Source organism: Sphaeramia orbicularis, chromosome 4 (assembly GCF_902148855.1).
Source record: "Sphaeramia orbicularis chromosome 4, fSphaOr1.1, whole genome shotgun sequence".
Classification (NCBI taxonomy): Eukaryota; Metazoa; Chordata; class Actinopteri; order Kurtiformes; family Apogonidae; genus Sphaeramia; species Sphaeramia orbicularis.
In genome coordinates, this window is record NC_043960.1 from 6,587,493 (window position 1) to 6,612,282 (window position 24,790).

Consider the following 24,790-nt stretch of genomic DNA (forward strand, 5'->3'; position numbering starts at 1 on the left):
TTTCTCCCATGGGCCGGATTAGACCCTTTGGTGGGCTGGTTTTGGCCCATGGGTCGTATGTTTGACACCTGTGTTCTAGGCCACGACTGCTGGAATAATTCAGTTCGGTGTTTTTCAGTCTTGGGGTCGGGGCCCCACGTGGGGGTCGCCTGGAATTCAAATGGGGTCGCCTGAAATTTCTAGTAATTGATTAAAAAAAAAACAAAACAAAACTTTCTAATGAAAAAAATATATGTAGCGTTGATAGAGACAATCCCAATCCATAAAAGACATGACAAACTGTGAAGCTGAAACTGAAGCACTGTGGTTCTGTGTATCTGTCAAATGTTCATTGTGGTCAGTTTCAGATGTTGCAGCTCTTTCATAATTCATAGTTTGAGTTCTTGTTTGTTCAGTATTAATTGTCAGTCTTGTAAATCACAGCTGGACTGACTGTACATATCCTAACCAAGGAAAATCCAATTCTCACTTTGTGCAGTAATCTACACCTGGCTTTTCTGCCTCCGTCCATAATAATATACATTATATAGACTAAATATAAGTTTATTTGCACCATAGTGTAGCAAACTATTACATGATCAAAAACAAATTAGTTTTAGCAAAAAAAATGTCTCAGTTTTGAATGTGTGGGGTCGCCAAAAATGTGTGATGTTAAAATGGGGTCACGAGACAAAAAAGGTTGGAAACCACTGAACTAAACAAATACACGTATAACAGATGATAAAATGGTGTTGTCTTATGTAGTTTTTTTTTTGCCAACTACATAGCATGCTTTTTAACAATATTACATTTACAACATTATCTAAAGACCTAAACTAGTGAAGAAGACCAAAAGCATCTACTGATCTAGAATATTTAGTATTTTTTTCAACCACTAATCCTATCAACACGTGTAAATAATTGGTGTAAAATGCAGTTTGTTGTCTGTTCCTGGTCATCACATATGACCCATTTGGATGTTCAGAGACTCCGTAGTTACAGTGGAAACACCATCCATACAACCATACAACATTGATTCACCAGTAAAACCCATGTTATTTTCTAAATGACAGTGGATGGACACACTTGTTTTTATGTTCAGTTAATGATATGTTTTGCTGAAAAAGTCACAATTTAACTTTTTTTCACTAAAACAAAGAAAAATTTGTTATAGGTTTATATACTGATATTTTTTTGATCTGGCCCACTGGAGCTGTATGTGGCACCTGAGTTTGATTGTTAACCCTTAAGATGCTGGAGTGTGGTTTTTTTTTTTTTAATTGAATATTCAATTTCAGTATTAAGATCTCAAAAAGTTGTCTGTCGCATTCAGTTATGTTGCTTGTCGCAATATTATGACTTTGCTGCTTAAAGGGTTAATATCGTCAGTGTAATTTTTGCACTTTACAAATTCAACCCATGGGCCAGATTGGACCCTTTGGCGGGTCACTTTTGGACCACCGGCTGTGCGTTTGACTCCCCTACCACTGGCTAAGAGATGGACTTGACTAAAGTCAACAGACGTCCGCCTTGGAGCATAACACGGGCTGTAACACAAACTTCACATAAACACACAAACCCTAACAGAGAACCTTGTAAATGATACATATTTGTTCCTCTCTTGGGTGGTTGACAAGACCTAAGTATTTTATGAGAATGTTCTACTGTATTTGCCTTTTTTCCTGTGTCATTCAACTTGCGCATCAAGTTCTAGCATCAGTCGGACTCCTGTAGACTGTGTGAGATGGACAGCAGTGGATGAATGTTGAATTGTTTCTATTGATCAGAGCTCTGGAGGCTGGCAGACCCTGGCCTCCCCACATGCCTCTGTTCGTTCGATACAACTCAGGTTTGCACAGTGCAGGTCTGGTCATTGCTGGATTTTAATACCGCCCTCCAACATCAGGCCCATTGATTTCTTTCCAGAAGGATGTTTTTGCCTCCATAACTATTGAATAGACTTTAAACAAAGAGGATCATCCATATGCCCTAGAGTACATGTGGATTTTTCTTTTTTTTTTTTCTGAAAAAGAAACAATACTAAAAATAGGCCTGTACTCTCAGTTGTTGTTGTTCTTGGGTATGCAAGGGCACTGCAACATTAACACTGGAATTGCCAAGGGGGTTCATTTATTTTAGATTTGTAATTGCAAAATTAAGGATAATTGGGTTGCACAGAGAAGAAAGTCAGATAAAAGCTCTAATGATTAATTTGACTTAAGCAGCACCCCCTCTGCACATACACACACATAGAAATGAGATCTTCTACTGATCTCCCAGCAGCTGATTATGTGTTATTGTTCAGGCTTAAGGATTTCTCTCTCTGTTGTTCAGTCTATTTCAGGAGTTTTCATCAGTGTTAATTCCAGGCCCACTTCTTGGGCTTTGTCTGTTGGTGGCACAGTGAACTTTCTATGTTGCATCATGTTTTTCCACACTGGTAGAGCACGCCTGAACTGATTTCACATTTAGTGGCAGATTGAGAGAGAGAGAGGTAGAAAGAGAGACACAGGGTATGTAGATGGCTGTCTAACCAGCATCCAGGTGGGTTTCAACAAGTCCTGTATCTGTTTCACATTTTCCCAAGGTTCAGCCTGCTCAGCAGCACAGGGGAAAAAAATGCACCAGCCTCCTCCTGAAGAAATCTGAATTTTATATGTGATGAAGGATATTCTGTATTGCTTGCAATATCATTTCTCTTGGTCCCGGAGGTATGATGCATATGCATTAGGTAAACGAGATGAGCTGGTAAGATGTGCATTTTTAATGGTGCATTTGCTCTTTGAGTGAGTGGGAGGGTTGGTGAGGAGGCCCCCTCAGATCAGATTTTGATCGTCACTGCAGAGTTTGACAGACAGGGATCTGTCTGTAAGCACTGAGACTAGGCAGTGCAGTTGTGGAGCAGATTGAGAGAGAGGAGAAGAACGAGAAGCACCTTTGGGGTGAATCCTGGCAGTTTGACTGCCTGGCTGCCTCGCCGGCTGACTGGCTGAGGATGAATATTGCATGGTGCTGCGCTCAAGGGGGCTGGTGACTGTTGAGGGTGGGAGTGGGCCCCTCTGCCTGCCACTCGCTTCCTCTCTCTGTGTCTCTCTCTGTCATTTTCTGAAACTAGATCACACTAACCTGAGTCATGTGTAAACATTGTTTACATGTGAAAACAGTGTGTCCATGCTACAGTTTTATGGTTTTTGTCCTGATTTCCAGCAATACTAGGATTTCTAAACTAAATCAGAACAGGCCAATCTATTCTTTCCTGAATCGGTTTGTTCACAACAATATTTTACATCAGAACCAACATCTGGTCAGCAGTCGGATATTTGGCTTCTTAAACCTTCATTCTTAATTTCAGTTGAAACCAGCATTTTATGATTAATGATCGTAAACGACCAAACGATTCCTGTCCATGGCTTGATTAAATCTTTGATTCAACTTTATGAGCTCAAACACAAAAACTTTATAATACATTTTTATTCTATTATTATACAGGGAGACATAATACATCGCAGAATATATAAATACTTCAAACTTTGCATATTATGTTGACATATCAACATACCACTGTGTAGCATTCAGCGCTGAGTTTGCAGACCACATCTCTCCCTTTGTCAGTGTGACCATCACTTAAACATAAAATCTAACGTAACCTCTGTAGATTCATTGTTTGGGCTTCTGTAGAAACATCTCATGGTGCATCACGGTAGGCTTTGTGGAAGAAGACCTGCTCCTGTTAGGCTCTTTGTGAGTAGATGGATAGTAGATAGATGGATGTACTTTATTTATCCCAAAGTGGGAAATTATAGTGTAACAGGACCATGACACACAATAAACATAGAATACAAGAGCTAACAAGAGTGAAAATGAAATACAACACAAGAGCAAACACTGAACATAATGAATTAGAAGTATACAAAAAGATCTGCGTAAAGAACCTGGATAATGGTTATGTGCAAAACAAGGTGTAACGTTCAGAATGAGAAGGTACAAAATGACATTTAAGTGGAAATAGATTTATTGATTGATTGATGTATTTATTTCGAACATGAATGCCAAAAAAGACGAACAATAAATAAACAAAGCATAAGACATATAATACATATTCGAAAAGGAGTGAGAAGAAGCGTAACTTACAAACTCCCACCCCTTCTCCTTAAATAATTAATAACAATAATAAGCTTCCTAGTCTAAACATATCTATACTCTAATACCTCATACGTACTGTTAAATAATTTTGTTTCTGGCTTTATATTATTGCAAACAAATATAATACAGTTTACATCTATATTTATGACCAGAGACTTCAGACAGAGGTGAGTTATTGTGGAGTGAAAGAGTTTGTAGTTGCATGTAATTAAACACTAATGATATGATAACTCCATACAGAATACCGTATTCCATTTCTGCTAATAGATCCCCTTAAACCTTAGGCGCTGGTCCTTGAGTTAAAAGTTTCCAAAGCTCGGTCATCTGGTGTGTGAAATGCAGCCTCTGTGTGGACACTGGGCCACAACGGGCAGAAAAGGCTGTTTCTAATTGAGCCGACTGAGTGTGGCCATGGTCAGAGTGTGTCTTTTTTTCTCTGCGTCTGCCTCCCCCTCTGTCTCTCGGTGGGAGACAGCACCTCTCTGCCGCCGCTGGCCTTTCTGTGGCAGCCGTTGGCACTGCTGTGCTGTCACATCACACCCTCTCCCCTCTGCTGCTTGTCTTCCCTCCGCCCCCCCCCCCCCCCCCCCCATCCCCTCCTCTTTCTGTCTTCCGCATTCCCTCTTCCACCCTCCATGTGTCTTGTCAGTTGTGTTTGGCAATGGTGTCATTATTGGGCAGCCCATATCACACTTCCTCCGATAAGCTGTCTGTCTGCTTTCTCTCTGTCTCTCGCTCTCCCCCTCCTCCCCCTTCCTCTCTCCCTTTCAATCCCCCTGCTAGAGAGTCGCCCATGGCAGTTGTGTGTCACCTTTATACCCAAGATACGCTGTCCCTCACAGATGTTACCCATAATGCCTTGTATGGCTGCTACTTAATCTCCATTTCATGCAGCTTGTCCTCATCACCAACAGGGATGATGTGAGTGAAAAGAGTCAGCAGAATCAGCATAGTACAGGTCTGTAATTGAAGTCACGACAAAGAAAGTGTGGATTAAGATGATCAGAACTTTTGGGGGAAAAATTGTTTCAATGTCTAAGCTTTTAGCAGTTCAATAATCCCAGAGTCAGTAAGTGATTGATCCGGTTTCATCTAATATGTGACCTGTATTGATATAGTCGTCAGCCTACAGCCGAACTTTATCAGTAAAGACTTGTGCGTTGTTTTTATTCTTTTGTATGTGAACTGTTATATCTATTTATAGTAGCGTGACTGATTAATGTGTAAAATTCAACTGTGAAAGATATTGGCTTTTATTTAAATACAGCATTACTTATTCTTACCTTTAAAATCATTGGCATTCCAAGAAGGAATCGTACTTGTAGCCTTGGCAGTATTTGTGCTGTGCTGTTTCCGATTCTTATTATTTTCTTCTGAAATGTAAATGAGGAAATCCACCATTTTTTTTTTTTTGGGCTCCGTGGCCATATTATAACACAAATATACACAGTCGTGCTCGGCTCCTTTTAAGCAATAGTCTTTGTAAGTGTCTGCTTCCAGTTTTGTTCCGACGCTGACCCCGTCACTATTCAGGGTCGTTCTTTTGCGACTCCTTCCCGTCTGTGTGTGTGTGTGTGTGTGTTTGCCAGGGCCTTGTGTTTCAGCTGGGAGCTCCTGATTGTGTGACACCCGTGTGCGGCAGATGAGACGGCCTGTCAGTCAGCCGTGGCCTGGCTGCCCTTTGAAGGCCAGGCCAGGGGGCGAAAAGGTGCCGCAAATGGCCTGTGAAGTTTACATACACTGCCCACTGCTAAACAGATTAGCTCTAATGAAGTGTCTAATGCCGGGGCCGCTGGCTGACATAATCCTGCCTGGCAGCCCGGCCCCTTGGCTGCCAAAAAAGCCGCCCTCCCTCCAGCCCTCTCTTCCGCCCTCGCACGGCCTCTGCTGCCACCCAGGGCGACTCCACATGGGGAGGTGCCCACTGTTAATCATGCCGGACAGTGTGCGATCTGACATGCAAATGTAGGTCATTGCATATGTAAATGTGTGATTACGGGGCTGGCATGCCAGGACACATTAGTAAGACTGTGCTCTCAGCAGGCGGTTGTCACAGCGCTTTAGAGGCTCATGCTAACATTTGTCAAGCTACCACGCAGCGAATGAAAGCAATGCCCTCTTGTCCTCTCTGCGCTCTCTCTCTCTCTCTCCCTCTCTCTCCCTCCCATACTGAATCTATACACCTCAGACTGTCCATCCTGTGTTGTCGCACAAACGCTCCCGTCACCATTACCATATGTCATTGCACATGACACACTTTGTTGCTTTGTGTACCCCCCCCCCCTTCCACAAAAGTTTATTTTCACATGTTAACTACGTCACAGATCAGCTGTTTATTCCCGTTACAGCGTCTAGTGGTAGCTGTTGCAACTTTAAAGAAGGCTCTGTAATGTAGAACAATTCATTTTAACACCGGGTGTCATGCTTGCTGTCAGAGTGACTCTCAGACAGCTCAGGATTATGGTAGTGTCATGTGAAAATCGCACGCACACCTCAGTGGTGTTAATTGGACAGGGCATCTCATTAGCTCGTGCCTCTTACTTTGGCTGTCAACGTACAAAAAAAATACAATGAAGTGCTTAAATTGCTGCTCACACCAACCCCCCTCGCCTTCTGACCCTGTATGAACAATCATTTTTGGAACATGTCGCTTCACTCTTTACGTGTTCACACACACACACACACACACATATATATATATATATATATATATATATATATATATATATATATATATATATATATATATATATTTCTTTATATTTGTTTCTATGGCGATGACAGTTCATTACCCTGTCACTAACAGAATAATGACTTTTCGATGTTATTCATTGTTTTGTTTTACTGTCAGTGCACAACCAATTAACTGAGCCGAGGCTTCCCTTGTCTTAGTTATGATATGAGGCATGATTTTATTGTCGACTTGTAGTGGTGAAATGATTAGTTCATTTTGTCAGCTGTGCCAGAAAATTAATAAACAACAACATACCAATAAATCAGTTAAAATGTTTATCACCAGTTTTTAAGGGGATAAAAAAATTCCAGCTTGTCAGCTGTGGGGTTTTGCCGCTTTTATCTTTTTTTCATACTTGTAAGGGAAATATTTTTGGGACCTCATTGCCCTGACAAAACATGCCGTGTTACTTTAGGTTTTCACCTCAGGCTATTCCAAATTTTGATTGTCATTTTCCCATTTTGTGACACGTTAAAGTGATTGAATTTTTTAATTAAGGAAGGATATTGTCAAATTGTCCCACATCGAAAAGCACCAATTGTCAGCTCTTTCCTGGGGCTAATTATTATTTTGTTCAGTGAATAAAAAGTCGTCTTCTTCTTCCGTAGTAGTGACTAGGCAACACAGGGGATCCTTTTTATCCTGCAGTCTGCGTTCACAGTAACGGCATCAAACTGTGAAACACAAGTGAAGCGAACAAGTGTGATGACACTCCTTTTTTTGTATGTTTTAGTGCTAAGGGGATTAATTTTTGACCTTCTCTGCCTCTTCATCTTTTTTCCCTGTGTCCTGAGTCGCCTGCCCCTGAGCTGCTTCCATGGCCATATTGGCAGAAGCGCTGGTGACATGTGGCATTCTGATATCTGTCACCTTCTGTTTGCTCCTGCCGACGCCTTGTACAAGTTTACCAAAAGGCTGGAAAGGTCACACAGCCTGCTCTGCGCTTCTCTTCCTCACATCATATCCGAGGGGCTCATTCTAGTTTATTTTCGGGTGTTTTTTTCTTTATTCAGAGGTGATTGTCTCAGCCTGTGCAGCCAATCCTGTGGCGAACAGAAGTGAGGAGTCTTGGAGTCTGTGGCCTAGTGCCAGGCTGCCAGTGATGTGACTTGGCAGACAAAGGAAAGGAGTCTGGATTCCAGTGAACATATACACCCAGTTAGATGTAATGTAGAAAATCTGATTTGTTCTTGTCAGAAAACAGCATTTTCCTTTTGGCCCACTGGGAGCTCAGAGCAGCTCATGAAGCAAACTGTGAATCATGCACAGCAGGTGTAAAATGTGATTAGGATGTTCACTTATACCTATATAAACATTTTATGGAAGATATCATTAACCCATAAAGACCCAAACATCCACCATCTACCAAAATCATCTACTGATATAAACTGTTTAATCCCTGTTGATTCACTAATTCATGTAAATTGGTGTAAAATACAGTTATTCATCTTGTCATGGTCATCAGGTATGACCCGTTTGGACGTTCAGAAGCTCCGTAGTTACAGTCGAAACACCATCATCTTCTACAACATTGATTCACCAGTAAAACCCATGGAGTTGGATCAATGACAGTGGATGGACACACTGGGGTTATGTTCAGTTAATGAGAGATTTTGCTGAAAAAGTCCCTTTTCTTCAGTTTTCTCTATTATTGATATAATAATCCTAATTTTTGTTTTTTTTTTTTTAGTTTATTTCGAATATGAAAAAACAAAAACCTGTACATATACATGAAAATAAAGTATGACTTCATGTGCACATTCGAAAAGGAGTGGGAGGAAGTATAATTTAAAGGTAATCCTCAACTTTACTCTGAGCTTTTATGCACGTCTACATAATTAGTAAATTAAATGTTGGAAAATACCTGATTTTCACTGAAAAAACACAAAATACAGAAGATAATATTACAATACACGGTGATAAATCATTTAAAGACTGTTAAATATAGAGGAAAAATTCATTTCCGAATTGCCACAAATGTCACTTTGGGCCCTTATGGGTTAAAATAGAATGGCTAAATGTGGTTGCCAAAACTTGATGTTCAGCGTAGACATCAGTAGAAGGACTCAGATGGTATTTAACTGCTTTTGAATTGACTAGAAAGACATTTACAGTCACATACTGTGTAAATAACACAGAATAAGCAGCTATAGTTAGAAACTAAGGGCTATAGGATTTGGTGAGGTGATGCCTTGCTGCAGTTTACTGTGTGCTGTGCACAAGATGTTTGCATGACACATCAGCGGAATGCCAGTCAAATCAGCAGCAGCCTAGAGCATCCTCTCAGCAAAACAAACTACAGAAGCCTGGCCTCAACACAGAGTGCTCCCTCTTCCTTCAGCACTCATCCCTTCCCTCCTCTTGTTTTCTGTAATGTGGAGATACTTGCTCTTCAATGGCAAATAAATGGTTACCACAAAACACAAAACATCTGCCATTCATTTGTGCTTTTGTTGTTACTGTTTCTCAGCTTCTAATATCTCTGTATATGCACAAACTGTGTGAACATGCACATGACTATATCCTCCTTTTTTTTCTTCTTACAGAAACCTTTACAGCCAGATATGGGCCACAATTCACTGGCTAACTTCCAGATTGAGAAGAAGATTGGCCGTGGTCAGTTCAGTGAGGTGTACAGGGCAAGGTACCTGCTAGACAACACATCAGTGGCCCTGAAGAAAGTCCAGGTATGGCACAGCTAAGATCACTGACATTTTGTGCTACTGTTTTTTTTTTTTTTTTTTTAACTATTTTTGTTATTTTACTACAAACACGGTTAAACATACGTAACATAAACAGCAGGATCAGGGAGTCACAACTTACATAGGAAAAAAAAATAAATGAATGTATAAATAAATATGCATTCTCACACAGTGTAAATGTGTATATAAGTTAAACCTGTTTAAGCAAGTAGCATTTTTAAAGTTACTGAGCTAAGAAGAGAGTCCACTTTTTCCAATGTCCTTCTCCTACATCCTTTTGTAGCCTCAGAATATAAGTGATCTGCTCCATATGATGTAACTGATTTACAATATTTATAAAGGTGTCCACAGATGGCTCGTGATAGCTTTCTTGCTGGCTGCCATAAAAATCTTTAGTAAAATAGAATCATTCTTGTTTAAATCCGCTGGGGGAAGTCCAAGGTATAGTGAGGGAAAAGACATATTAACCTCAAAGCCTAGAACTTTAGAGGTTGTTTTGGACACTTCCTCCTAAAACAGCCTGATAAAGGGACAAGACTAAAATATATGAGCGTGGTCCACCATTATTCTACTGCACCTCCAGCATGGCAGCGGGGTCCCCATTTGTCTGGATTTTTGTTTAGGGGTTATGAAATATCAAATAATGTTTTTCCAGCAGAAGTCTCTCCAAGTTTGTGAGTTTGTGGAGGTGATTTGTGTTTCCCGTATTGTGTTCCACATTTCATCTGTTATTTCTATATTCTTCTCTTTCTCCCACTTTTGTTTAACGTATATTGTTGAATGTTTGTACAGAGCTGAGATACCTGAGTTAGGGCTGCACGATATTGGAAAAAACTGACATTGCAATTTTTTTTAACCCTGCGATGTGAAAAAATACTCAGGAGGATATCATAGCTGTGTGGTGCTGACGTAAATGGTCAAACAAGTTAGTTGTGTTTTCTCTCTTTGTGCCAACAGGTGCATTAAGGCATTATCGACACAGAGCACGTGTTTCAGCATTATCCTTCTTGTAGCTGAAATAATTCCAGATAACTGACGTTTTTCTTTTTTGTACCAAGTCTTCGTTTACGGTGATTTTCTCTTGTTCATTGCTCATTTTTCAACGTTGTTACAAACGACTCACTCCAAACTGATTAAGAATGATTGTGATTGGTGGATTGTTACGTGCAGTGTCTGTCTCATACCCATGAATTTAGATGAGAATACACTGAACCTCCTACGCTGCAGAACCTGCGATGTGACTATTACGCACACGTACATCGCGATGACGATGCTCAAACGATATATTGTGCAGCTCTAACCTGAGTATTGCTTGTTTCATTTTGTGCTACTGTTGATGAAATGAATGCGATGGAACTTGTATTTTTGCATCCTGGCAAAGTCCAAAGTGACTGTTCAATCTGATGAAATAACTGCGGCTTTCTCTGAATATGTGAACACACACACGTACATGTACACATACAGTATTCTGTGATGTACATTCACATACTGTACAGATCTGCAGTAGAAAAACCCTGCTCTGCTCGGGCCTATATACACATAGACACATCTCACACACACTTTACACAGGGATGTGTGTGTCTTACTCGGATATAAAACACCTGTAGTCACTCCAACGCCACCCTCTAGATAACAGAAACCATGTTTTCTGTTTAGGCCCCCCCCCCCCCCCCCCCCATCTTCTACATCTCTCAATCTTACCATTTCTTGAAGATGTCATAACACCCCTCTCTGTCCTCTCTCTCTCTCCCCTTTTGATCTCTTGATAGATATTCGACTTGATGGATGCCAAAGCTCGGCAAGATTGCATCAAAGAGATAGATCTCCTAAAGGTAAAGAGCCAGAAAAGAGGGAGACGGCGTCATGCGCTGCGCTCTGTTCTCTTAAGGTGCCTCAGCTGAGACCTTCCACCACAGGAAAACAATTGATCTGCACCAGACAACTTGGATTTGTGTGTTGTGTGTGGGCATGTGTGAGTGTGTATGCGCATCCTGAATGGTTATGAATGCAGAAGAGTGTTTGAGTATTTGTGCACACAAGTGAGAATGTGAATAAGTGTGTGTGACTGAACAGCACATGTTTATTGCCGCTATCTCAGAGTGTGTGTGTGTGTGTGTGTGTGTGTGTGTGTACTTGCTAGTGCAGCAGCGTTATATCCCTCCAGGCTCACATTGACTTTTTTTTTTTAATGCCAAACTATTGTTTTTTTTGTTTTTTTCTAATCTTTTTGTAATGTTTAGAACTGGGCAACAGTGCATCAGCATGGAAATTTAGCAGCCTCCCTCAAGTGTCTCTTGATGTTTTACCCCTCCCTCTCCTCATTCTTGCTTTGCTGGGTTTTTTTTCTCCCCGATGAAGTGGTTTCATTTATCAAACTACCTTTAACATGTGTCAGCTGCATGCTCTCAAATACTAATGAACAAACTAATGACAGCTTCGATATCTCCCACTGTCTGCCAGATCCGAGTTGTGTGTCAAAACCGGGCATGTGCGTTTGTGGTTTTTTTGTCGGTTCGTGCGTGCATCCGCGCATTCCTGGAAATGTTTTCCTCCGTATACTGTATGCAGCCTTCCTGTTTATATGTGTATGTGTGTGTGTGCATTTGTGTGCGCACTGTAGGCTGTTTGCGCACACTCGCACATACACGAGACATAACAAGGAAACAAAACCAATTAGTTTGTGCCACTCAAACACTTCAGTGAAGCTCCTGGGGCTCTTTGGGCCAATCAAAGATGACGATACTCAGATGTAGGCAAGACACTGAAGGGAGCTGTAATCTGAGGAGCAGATTGACTTGACGGCACAAGACAGCGGCGTTTGTCTGGTTCTGTATCTCTGACCTCCTAAGAGGGTTCAGGGAAGGGTTAAATGTCATGCTCTGCCAGGTGACTATTTTTCGTCCCCTGTCCAAAATGTCCAATTTGGTTTTGTGCGGCTTTCACCCTCATTATCTAGATCCCCGTCTTTTTTATGTGTCCTTTTCCCTCTGCTGCCTCCTCTTTCTGTGGCTCTTTTTGCCCAGTTGTGATATCATTCCATGCATCCCTCCTCCACTACTTCTCGTCTCTTCCCCTTTAGAGCTTTTTGTTCGTTTCTTTTCATCCTATAAGCTGATTGCTAGTGAACATAGAAGTTATGCCTGGCCCTACGCTGCCCAGCCAGCCTGATAATAAAGGGCTGAGTGTGTATGTGTATATGTGTGTGTGTGAGAGTCCTTCTGCCTTATCCCCCACTAGACAGGCCAACAGGAGACATAGCCAAATCAGAATAATGAGAGGCACACTGGCATGGACCGACTGGAGTGACACACATAGTTGAGCGTGATCTCACACACATACACACTCATCGAATAAGGCCCTTCAACAGTCTGCCTATTTGTTTGTTTGTCTGTCTGTGTTTGCGTGTGCTCATTCATCTGTATTTTCCTGTTCTGGCATGATGACTTCAACTTGAGAATCTCACTTCTCAGTCCATCCTTTTGTCTAAATCCTCCCCGATAGGAATATTAGCTGCAGAAATAGCCCGCTCCCTGCCAATCTGCTCCTTTCACCGTTCTTAAAACCCCGCAGCTGAGGATTTCTTCTCGCTTGTGGTTGCCATTAAGCCTGAATTCTATTCTGAGGACTAATGATCTGCCCTCATCAGTGTGGAATCATTTCGTGTTGTGTGTTTGTTTTCTCCCTGTTTTGCGTACCATGTGTTTCCGTGCATGTGTGTGCGTGTCTGAGGGTCTACATTTGATTAGACAATACCAGTGGTTTACTGACTAGACAAAGAACTGGCAGAAAGCAGCTTCATTTAACCTGATATTCACACGATAAGTTCACATTAATCTTTATGGACGTTTATTTTTTTCTTTACAAATGTAATGCACGTTTAGTTTCTCCTGTAATTGAAACCATCCTTAAATTTTTGTACAGTGTAAGTCTAAAAAAATAGCATGTTACGTTTAGTCCTGTCATAGTTATTACATAATTATCACAGCTGTTTAAGGTAACCACAATTATTGTGCATAATTGCCATAATTGTCTCCACTCACCTGTTAAGCAGCTGGATCAAACTAAGACAAATGTCATATTTTAATCACTGTTTCCACATCTTTTTGCACTTTTTGTTTGGCCGGTGCTCTTGTAATGTCGTCATTTTAGTTGTATCCCCTTGATTTTCATTTGGTGCCTGTCACTAGTCGCTTTTCCATTGGACATAGGCGCAAAACTTCACCGATATTTAAAACAGAAAAGAAAAAAACAGAAGTGCATCATGTTGGTTTTTCCATTAAATCACAAACGCAATGATTTTTTTATTTATTATTGCAAGATGACACGAGAAGTCATGACATTAACATAACGACGAACGTAAATATTGTGTTAAGTCGCACAAAAATGTAATTTTTATTTCCGTCTGCATGTGAATAAAGCTGTTGTTGGGCATAAAGTTAACACATGACGATTAAATCACCACAGTTTTATTCAGCTAAGAGTTCATCATCGTCCCAGCCCTGGTCATGTTAACGTCTACGAGTGATTGCCTCTTTTGTATGTTCTTTAGGTGGCTCTTTCCCTGTCACACATTGCTATTGCTATGTGCAACCAGTTGCATTCTTACATGGACGTAGTTGGATTTATAAGTATACTATTACCTCATTTATGATTGCGGTTAATTCTGTGCCATCACATTGCATCAGCCAGTTTTATGTTTTTATTAGAAACACATCACCAGCTCACCAAATATATCACATCGAGTCTTGCATGATTAAGTAATTACACACACTGGTGGGTCTCAGCCAGCGTGTGTAATTACATAATCATGCAAAACTCTATTTGATATTTCCCTGTGAATGACTGTTGTATTGTGGTCGACTTCCATCCATCGTTTACATAAACATCTGCATGCTAACATCTCCTCATTCCTCTGTATGCTTTGCCTGAGGTTCGAGTTGTGGAAGAGCAGTGGTGGGTTAGAATGGGGGGGTGGGTGGGAGTGGGGGTTGGTGGTGGTGGTGGTGGTGGGGGGGCTTGTCATCACTCCCTGGCTGTGCTACAGTGTGGAGCCGTGCAGAACTGCCACTCCGAGCCAAAAATACATCTGGCAAGAAGAGGACAAGGGAGGGAGAGGGAAAGATGGAGACATGAGGGAGGGAAAGAGAGGACGAATGAGGAAGAGGACTGTGGAGGGATGCAGCGATGGAGTGGAGAGTGTAGTGTAGCGTAGTGTACTGTAGTGTGCTCTCCTTTCCCCTCTTCTCGGCATCATCCAGAGCATGAACATTTCTTTAATCACAGCAGAGAAAGCAGAGCCGAGCCGAGTGGAGGACGCGTGTCACACCGCTCCGTCTGCTCGCATCACGGCCGACCCCCCCCCCACCCACCCACACACACACACACACACACACACACACACACATACACACATACACACACACAACCTCAACATCACCACGTCACAAAGCTCTACGTCTCCAGCTCTCCACATATCAACTCCCTTTCCTTCCCCTGCTCCCACCCCCTTCCTCAAACTCTGCTCACCTTATCCCTCACCTGCTCTTATTTTTTTTCCTCCCACACCTTTGTTCTCTTCTTCTACCTCTTCAAGCTGCCCTGTCTCCATCATTCCTTTGGCTTGTCTGTGTCACTGTGTCATTTGTTTCTTCCCCTTCATCTCGCCGCCCTCCCCCTCCTCCATTTCTGCTCTGGATGGATAGAGACTTTTGTTTACTACGGGGAATGCTGTTCCCTCCTTATTGACCAACCAACAGGAAGGAATCTGAGCCAGAGATGAGCCGAGCTGAGGATGCTTGTTTTTCTGACTGCCAACCATGTCAGCCTGTCAGCCGTTTGTGTGTGTGTGTGTGTGTGTGTGTGTATGGGCGTGTCACACATGGGTTGTTGTCATCACAGACAGTGGAGTTGTTGTGACATGTCACCAAGCTTTGTCACATGTGAGGACAAAACCGTCTTATTAAGCCCACACTTACCAAATAACCATTTCAGATATGGATTCAGCATTTTTGCTTTGATTGGTGTATGTTTGAGGAAGCACAGTGTTGCACAACTCATGACATGAACCTTTGCCATTTACTAGTAGCAGAGACATTATATAAGGTATACAAGATGTTTTATACAGCTGTTTTTGAAGTGTATATTAATATGTGTGCAGTAAGACACTGTATCTGTTACTTATTGAAGGAATTGTTTTATCTTTTGGATTAACAGTGCAAGAAATCACAGGGAAAAATACCAGAATTTGCAAATATATATACACCTTCTTCCTAGTGATGTCCCGATCTGGATTTTTTTGCTTCCAGTCTGATTTTGTTTTAGGAATAGTTTCGCCCATACCGATCTGATACCAACTTTTTACATTAAAATGTTGATTTAAATTTGGAGTCATTATTTATAAATTATTATACTATTATTTTTACTTGAGATCACAATTGGGCTGAATGTGGAACCTGAACTAAAACAACTATGACACCTTTGACTCTTGATAACTTTAGTATAATTTTTGCACTTTCCAAATTCATACTGTGGGATGAATGAGAACCTTTGGCAGGACAGTTTTGGACTCCGGGCTGTATGTTTGCCACTGCTGTAGCCGGTCTATGGACAGGTCTGTCCAGGTATTATATGGGGGTGCGTTCTGTGCTGTACATTAGTGATGCACGGATCAGCGGGTTACTCGCGGGTCAAGTTGGGGTGGGTCAAAAGAATGTCAGTTTATTTGCAGGTCGGTTCGGGTCGGGTCAGATAATTCCACAGAAGCCCCACGAAGACTCTCGCATCACTACCGGACCTTAAAGCGAAACCTATAGATGTTTTAATTTCCTCTAGGCCTCCCGCTGTTGTGCAGCTAATTTTCCTTTTCCCTATCTTCAGAAACTTTAATTTGAGGGAGCAGGAGGTGTGTTTCCCCCCCGACCCAGAGCTAGGTCTGGATCGGCCCAATCTCGTGACTAGGGATGTAACGATTACTGGTATAATGATAAACCGCGGTAAAATGGCAGACGGTTAGTATTACCGTTTAAATTCTAATTATCATGATAACCGTGTTTGATTACCGCACTTTTAAGGGAGAAAACCCTATGTAAAAATCTGCTTTTATGTCAAATATTTAAGTATAGTTTTAATTTATTACAATTTTGATTTTCTATACCTAATATTTGGAACCAGTATTCACTTTTAAAGTCTTTGAAAAGGTTCGTTAAGCATCTTTGTGTTACTTATGCAATAAATTATATACATTTTTCAGATCGGATTTTATATATTTTTTTGTGTTTTGTGTCCTTTTATGTTGATATAGTAGGTTAAAGTGAAAAAAATAATAGACAGATGAGATAGATGAAGTTGTGCTGAAAAAAAGATCCCGAACATGGGTATAGTAAACATTTGTTTATATAGTATATAAAGGCAAAGGCAAAGTCAAAAGGACTGAAAAACGGACAAAATAGGCTTAGACCCCAAAGGGTTAATATTTGAATGTTTCTGCCAACAGATTGTACATTTTGCCTATTGTTTTATTCACTTATTTATGTATTTAAATACAACTTGGTTAAATTATCTCAGTGTGTGTATTAGTACTTCTTGAACATTTTGAGCACAGTTTCAACAATACCGCAATAATAACGATAACTGTGATAATTTTGGTCACAATAACCGTGATATGAAATTTTCATATCGCTACATCCCTGCTCGTGACTAAATCCGATCCGATCTTCTAAAGAATGCCAAATCTGCGGCCGATACTGATCTATAGATTGGATTGGGACATCACTACTTCTTCCTGCAGCTGTCTTGTCTCTATCCAAAACAAAAGACTAAATGTTAATATGTTCGACCTGACATTGTTTCATGTTGCTGTGGAAACATGAAGCCACTTAAGACCATAAACCCCCACCCATACCTGTCTGAAAACACTTATGAATATAGCCATAGTCTGGGTTATGGGGTAGGTCTTCTTCAGCTCAGAAAAAATCACCAGAATGTGTAATTCATTCAAGCTTCATTAAGGACACAAAAACTAGGTCCATAGGATAAGACAAAAACATACATAATAAAAAAGAAAAGAAATGGCATAAATCCGTATGTTACCAGTGAGACCACATTCTAGATGTAAACCTTACAGAACTAATCTTGGAACAGACCAGGACTTGCACAGTTGAGTTGGATAATTTTGTAACTCTGCACATGAATAAATAAATAAATAAAATGTCGTATAGCAGCCGCACAGCGTCGAACACCACAATCCACAAACATCTGACTGGCTCTATAATGTGTTGGAAGCCTCAGCAGTATCCTCATGGAGTCATTATGTTCTTGTTTCCTCTCATACAATTTGTATTAAAATATGCTGAAGGATGATGTAGACGTCAGACTGTATAACAGCAGCTTGGCTTGAATTACATCCTGCTCTAAACAGACTTTTTGCATCTGTCTATGTCACCTACTGCACAGTGTTATTGTACTTATCATTATCATTATTATTATTACAATTTATGTCATTGTTAGTCACTTTAACAAATTTTTATTTATTTTTTTTACCTTCTCTTTATTTTTTTTTTGTTTTTGATACCTGTTTTGTTCTGTTGCACATTTGAATTTAATCAATAAAGTGTATCTTACCTCATCTTATTTTATCTTATCTTATTTATTTTTTATTTATTTAAATCTTTATTTCAAACATGTAGATAGTGAGATCAAAACAAAATCAACCAACAAAATATCAGTAATGATACATAAAAGGTTGATAAGTAAACACAAGAGAAAAGAGAATAAAATAAAAATATATCTTATCTTATCTTATCTTATCTTATCTTATCTTATCTTATCTTATCTTATCTTATCTTATCTTATCTTATCTTATCTTATCTTATCTTATCTTATCTTATCTTATCCTATCTTATCTTATCTTATCTTATCTTATCTTATCTTATAACTCAACCGCTGGAGCTTTAAGTGGCGTTACCAAGGAACCTGTTTATGTGACTTGCTTGTCTTTTCCTGCTGTTTATTTATACCCTATTTTCTCTCCTTGGTGACTTGGATTACTTTTTTTTCCTACAGCAATTGAACCACCCCAATGTGATAAAGTACCACGCGTCTTTTATTGAGGACAATGAGCTGAACATAGTACTGGAGCTAGCGGACGCAGGGGACCTCTCACGTATGATCAAGGTAAGGGACTCGCTCACACTTCTAAACCACTAAGGACACCAGGTAATTACTTCATGTGTTCATGATATATGTCATGCACCAAATAAGCATCAACTAACCCACGCATTGTAATAGTTTTATAGTAATTATGGAAGGTTTAGCAACTTTAATAACCAAAATAACTTGACTGATTTGTATAAAACTAAAATATATCAAAGTCACGCAGTCATTTTTCACTGCAGCTGCTTTTTCTGCAGTCGTTTTCACACATCCATCCACAGTCGGCGCGTGACTCGCAAAAAAAAAAAAAAAAAAAAAAAGCTCCTGAATCACCAGAGTCACTTGTGGAGAACTTGGATAGAGTGTCAAATAAAAAGACTGCTTGGTAGATGTCCAGACCTTGTGGGATGATGATGATGATGATGTTGAGAAACAATATGTGGACCGGCGCTTTATTTTTACATAGGATATCAAAAGGAAAGCTCGTATGGAGGCGGGAGGCTGATGACGTGGCCTTGAATGACTGCGGGAATGGCAGTTGGAGGTCTGCGGTCTGTGGTTGGCACAGGCCTCACTACCTGGTCACTGAGTCAGCTCCAATCATCCATTCCAAAGTGAGACCGAAAACCAAACATTATGAGACCTCCTGCAACCTGCTTTTATCCCAAACAGTCCGTTAACAGCTGCACTGACCGTAAAACGGAAGACGGAGGGAATCGAGCAGTGATTAACGGTCATAAAGTTCTGGCATGTGTCTCATGTCGGTGGCTTGAAAGCAAATACATGAGCGCTGCTTTTCTGGCTTTAAGATCCAAGCGTCTTTTTTATATGCTTTACATGTTAAACTTTGAGGTAAGGCATCACTTACAAAAACATTATGTGGAAGTCATTTATTGGGGGAGATGTGAGGATTTCATTTATTTATTTAGTTTTGACTCACGTCTTCTTTTTTTTTCTTTTTTCTTTTTTAACTTGTCTTGTCCAGCATCATAACAGCAGAATGGTGGTCTGGCTGCCTTTTGGTGCTGAACAAATTTGCTTTGCCAAGGGAAACTTCATAAAGTATATGAGGCTCCCCGTGATATTCTACTAGGGATGTAACGATATGAAAATTTCATATCACGGTTATTGTGACCAAAATTATCATGGTTTTCATTATTATCACGGTATTGTTGAAATTGTGCTCAAAATGTTCAAAAAGTACTTATACACACACTGAAATAATTTAACCAAGTTGTGTTTTGAAAAAAAACAACAACAACAAAAAAAACAAAACAATTGGCACAATGAACTTTCTCTTGGCAGAAACATTCAAATATTAACCCTTTGGGGTCTGAGCCTGTTTTGGCCATTTTTCAGTACTTTTGATTTTGCCTTTATATACTATATGAACAAATGTTTACCATACCCACTCGTGAAAAAAAAAAATATTTTTTTGAAATCTAGCATGCTAATGGGGATTTTTTTTTTACTCTAAATAACCAGACACACCACAAGTTTCCAAAGACCACCTGTGGATAATCACCAAGAAGAAGACCCAGCAGCACTTCCACTTTGTTGGATTAGAGTTTACCATACCCATGTTTGATATCTTTTTTTTAGCACAACTTCATCTATCTCATCTGTCTATTATTTTTTTTACTTTAACCTACTATATCAACACAAAAGGCAAAAAACAAAAAAATGTATAAAATCCGATTTGCAAATGTATATAATTTATTGCATAAATAACACAAAGATGCTTAACGAACCTTTTCAAAGACTTTAAAAGTGAACATTGGTTCCAAATATTAAGTATATAAAATTAAAATTGTAAATAAATTAAAGCTATACTCAAATATTTGACATAAAAGCAGATCTTTACATAGGCGTTTTCTCCGAAAAAATGTAGTAATCAAACACGGATATCATAATAATTAGAATTTAAATGGTAATACTAACTGTTGGCAATTTTACCGCGATTTATCGTTATACCGGTAATCATTACATCCCTATATTGTACTGTCCTTAGTTTGAGTTTTGTTGAACCACATTTTAATGCCGGACCTGACATGAAGGAACGGGGGGAAGGATGAGAAAGGGGGGTGGCGACGACCCTCACAAGAGAATATCAACAATACCAACAATAACAACCATGGTGATAATTATAATGGTAACAATAACTACAACCACAACTGAGTAAACTGGACAGAAACGAAAGAAAATAAATAAGACCTATTAAATCCTCATGTCGTTGACTCTTGTCAAGTTGACCCTGATATGAGTAACTAACCAGTTTGGTTGGGTGTTTTTTTTTTTTTTCTTTTAAGTGAGAAGATGTTGTTCTTGGAACTGGATCAAAAAGGATACAAGTAGTAGCTATTACATCCCCGGCTTACCCTGTTATTCGTCTGCGAGTTAGACCGAACCCCCAGTTATTATAAAAACCTGCCAGTATAGCAAATTAGTGGTGTGCATGTAAAAAGCCTGGTCTTCTTCCATGCATAAATGATGCTGCAGCGTTGTATCGGCACAGCTCGACAAGCTGTTTGCAGTCATACTCAGCAGCTCCACATCCGCACAGTTCAACACAGCAAATTAGGAGAGGCGAGGATTAGCGGTACAAGAGAGTGAACATGGCAGGCTCAGCACACACGCAAACACACACTGGTATGTATCCTGTACACACACACACACACACACACACGCGTACACACACACACACACTGCATAACACATTCAAATAAAGTACGTGCAGACACAGACGTAGAAACACACACGCAAATGTTCAGAGATGCATTTTTACAAAGACGTAACATGGCAGCCTGAAGAGGTACGGTAACAAACTACAGCGCGTCACTGCTATCTTAGCTAAGCTACCAAGGATGCTGAGAGCGTTCAGACTGTGTCATCTCCTTATGGCTGCTGACACCACACACTCAAACACACAAGTGCATGCCTCTTGTCTGCACCATTTGTCTCCTGCACTGTTCTAAATGATTTGTTTTTCTAATAGAACAGTGGCAGTCCAGAGGTGCATGCCAGGGCTTTATACCCCCCCACACCCCCCACACCCCCCACACCCCACCCACACACACACACACACCCCTTCCTCCTCTCCTTGGGCCATAATGTGAAGTAAACACATTCGTACAGTGTGCCATATGTAAAGCAGAACCCCCTAGATGCATGAATTTAACATTTTTTATTCTTTTTGATTTCTCGTCCTCCACGCTGCTCTCTCCTCCTTTCTCTCTCCCTCCCTCATTCTCTATTAACTCTCACTCTGACCATCTCAGAATTCAAATGAAATCAAATGGTCCTTGATTTGCATGCACTTACAGAATATTGCATGTGCAGTGTTTGCTGTTAAAGGCATGGAGAAGATGGTGGTGGTGGTGGTGGTGGTGGTGGTGTTGGTGGGCGTCTATGTGCTTCCCCATTGACATCAAACAGTCCTCTGATATGGAAATGGGAGGGCAAGGAAAGAATGGCTCCTCACTGAGGCTTTGTTTGGATGTAGGCCAAGGTCTATCCCCCCCCTCTCCCTCCGTCGATTTATCTCTACCCCTCTCTTCCCCTTTTACCTTCCTTCGTTTGCTGTATCTCTCACCATCACCTACATCTTTCCTCTGCTTCTTTTCACTCTTCCGTCTTGTGTTTTTAATGCACTAGCTAAATGTTCTGGTTTTGCCTAATTCTGAGAAAAGACAATATTCGTATTAAGCAGTTGACATAGCTAAGGAGTTCCCTGCAGCTTTCTGTACTCCGATTTAAAATACGATGCCTCTGTCAAAATATGGATTTTTTTTCCCTCTTCAACCACCTTCAGGAAAGGTCAAGCACTGAGATATTTATAGACATCTGAAAACCTGTTGATATCCAAGTGTTACTATAACATTATAGAGTAGGTATGTTCCTCCTTCCGACCTGAAATGTGGGCTTTTATTTTGGACATTCCTGCGAAGTGTAACCTTGTTAGTTTGTGTTCAGTGCAGATTAGAGATGCAGTGGTACAGGTTATCCACAGTTCAGTACGTATTGCGGTTCTTGATTCAATCCAATCCATTTTTATATATAAAGCACGCATTTAAACAAACACAAAGGTTTCCAAAGTGTTGTACAGTAAGATAAATGCAATAAAATCCTAATAAAAGATAAAATACTAAGATAAAAATGCAATAAAAGATAAAATACTAAGATAAAAACACAATAAAACATAATTAATAAATAAATAAATAAATAAATAAATAGACTGTCCACCCCAGATAAAAATAGTCACAGTTCACAGTATGGTACAGTTTGGACGCAGAGCCCGGCTGGAGCCCACCTCTGTGCCGAAACATAAGGCTCATTTATGTTCGCTTTATGTGCGTAAATAGGTTCGTCCATTTCTAACGTCGTCATGCGTCACTGCCTTCATACTTCCATGCCTCATCTACGTTAAAATGAACGTTTCTCAATCGATCCGTCACAAGGTGCTGCTCTTAATTAACATACTGGCCGAATACCACGAAAAAGAGTAAAGATTTTTAAGAAGAAGAAGAAAGTCAATAATAACAAACATGGCAACGACAGAGTAGGTTTTACTCATGTGGACACTAATATTTATATTGAGACGGGTCGTCGGAAGTAGAAGGGCTGTGCTCCGCGTCCGACTACAAACAATGACAGTAGAATTCCTTAAGCCAGTTGTCTTGTAAAGCTCTAATAGGAGTATGAGTTGTCCGGAAATGTCATTTGAAAATGACAAATGAGCCATACCGCGGTACACGCTTGTACCAAACCACGAGGGGGATACCGTTCTGTATTGAAATGAATTGAATTGAAAAATCTTTAATGTCCCCGAAGGGTAAGTGTAAATATCTCACATATCACCAAAACAATCAATCTCACATAATACAATAAATACAGTAAATAAATAAATAAATGAATGAATGAATGAATGAATGAATGAATAAGTCATCATAGTTAGCGGTGCATTGTTCCCAACAGGCTCGTCTTCAGGCGACAGTATGACGTGTACCGTTGCACCCCTAGTGCAGATACAGCAGCTGCAACGTATCCATGTCCAAAGAATGCTCCTGAAACTGTAATAATATCGGAATATTCCAGATGTGTTAATGTGAAGAAGTTTCATTCGAAGTAAAGGCCTAATTTGGAACTTAAAGTAGCGAAAACGGTCATATTTGAAATAATAATCAAGCATTGTTGTATTGTAAACGTAGTAAATCTCTCTGTTGTCTTGGATTTTTTTCTTTCTCTCTCACTTTCACACTGTTTTAATATGTGCGTTAACCATATTGCACACTAGATTAATTAAGTCATGTTAAAACGAGGAGTAGAATGAGGATAAATGCTTCATATGAATTCTATGTCTTGGGTAGGTTTCCTGAGCATATGTCTCAGTCTTACTATTTTTGTTGAGAAAAAAAGAGTTGTGCTAGTATAATTCTACTTATGTACTGTCTTTGTAGTCTTTATATTCTAACAATTTTGCTGCATTTGTCACTAACTCGTTGGCTTTAGATAAAAGATTCACAGGACTGAACTATGTAAGGATGTTTCGTTAAAGAGAAGACCTGAGTCTTATTAAACATAGGAAAATACCAGGTTTTCGCTGAATAATGCAAAATACAGAGGATAGTGTTATAATAAATAGTGATAAATCATTTAGAAAAGGTGAAATGTAGAGAAAAACTCATTTGGAAGTCGCTTTAAGGGTTAATAATTCTTTCCAGTACGTCTCGTTCCTCTGATTTCAGTGGAGAACTAGTGTCTCAGTGGTTTATTTTGGTTTTGTACATTGGTCTAATATTTCTTGACAGGTTTTGATATTTTTCTTATGTCATGTCTGCCCTGTTTAGTTCATTAACAAAGGCAATAATATACTTGATCTTATCTGTTTGATCATTCTATGCCAGTAAACTCCTCTTTATATTGTGAGACCTGTACTACAGCGTTGACATGAAGTTAATAGAACAGAGTAGACTTTATTTGCCATTTGCACAGATACGTCGCAGTGTCGGTACAGTGGAATTCTTGTGCTTCTCGTCCTGTGAGTCACAGAGTTAAAAAAGACATGAACGAAAAACAGAAGAAA

General features: G+C 40.0%; 1 protein-coding gene across 1 annotated transcript in view; it reads left to right on the forward strand.

The window, feature by feature from the left end:
- The window catches only part of nek7 (NIMA-related kinase 7), a 105,234-nt gene that overhangs the window by 29,450 nt on the left and 50,994 nt on the right, over positions 1-24,790 (forward strand). Inside the window, exons 3-5 of the mRNA XM_030132899.1 lie at positions 9,403-9,543; positions 11,328-11,390; positions 18,619-18,729. Of these exons, the coding sequence (XP_029988759.1) occupies positions 9,403-9,543; positions 11,328-11,390; positions 18,619-18,729 (315 nt within the window). The remainder of the gene's footprint in view (positions 1-9,402; positions 9,544-11,327; positions 11,391-18,618; positions 18,730-24,790) is intronic.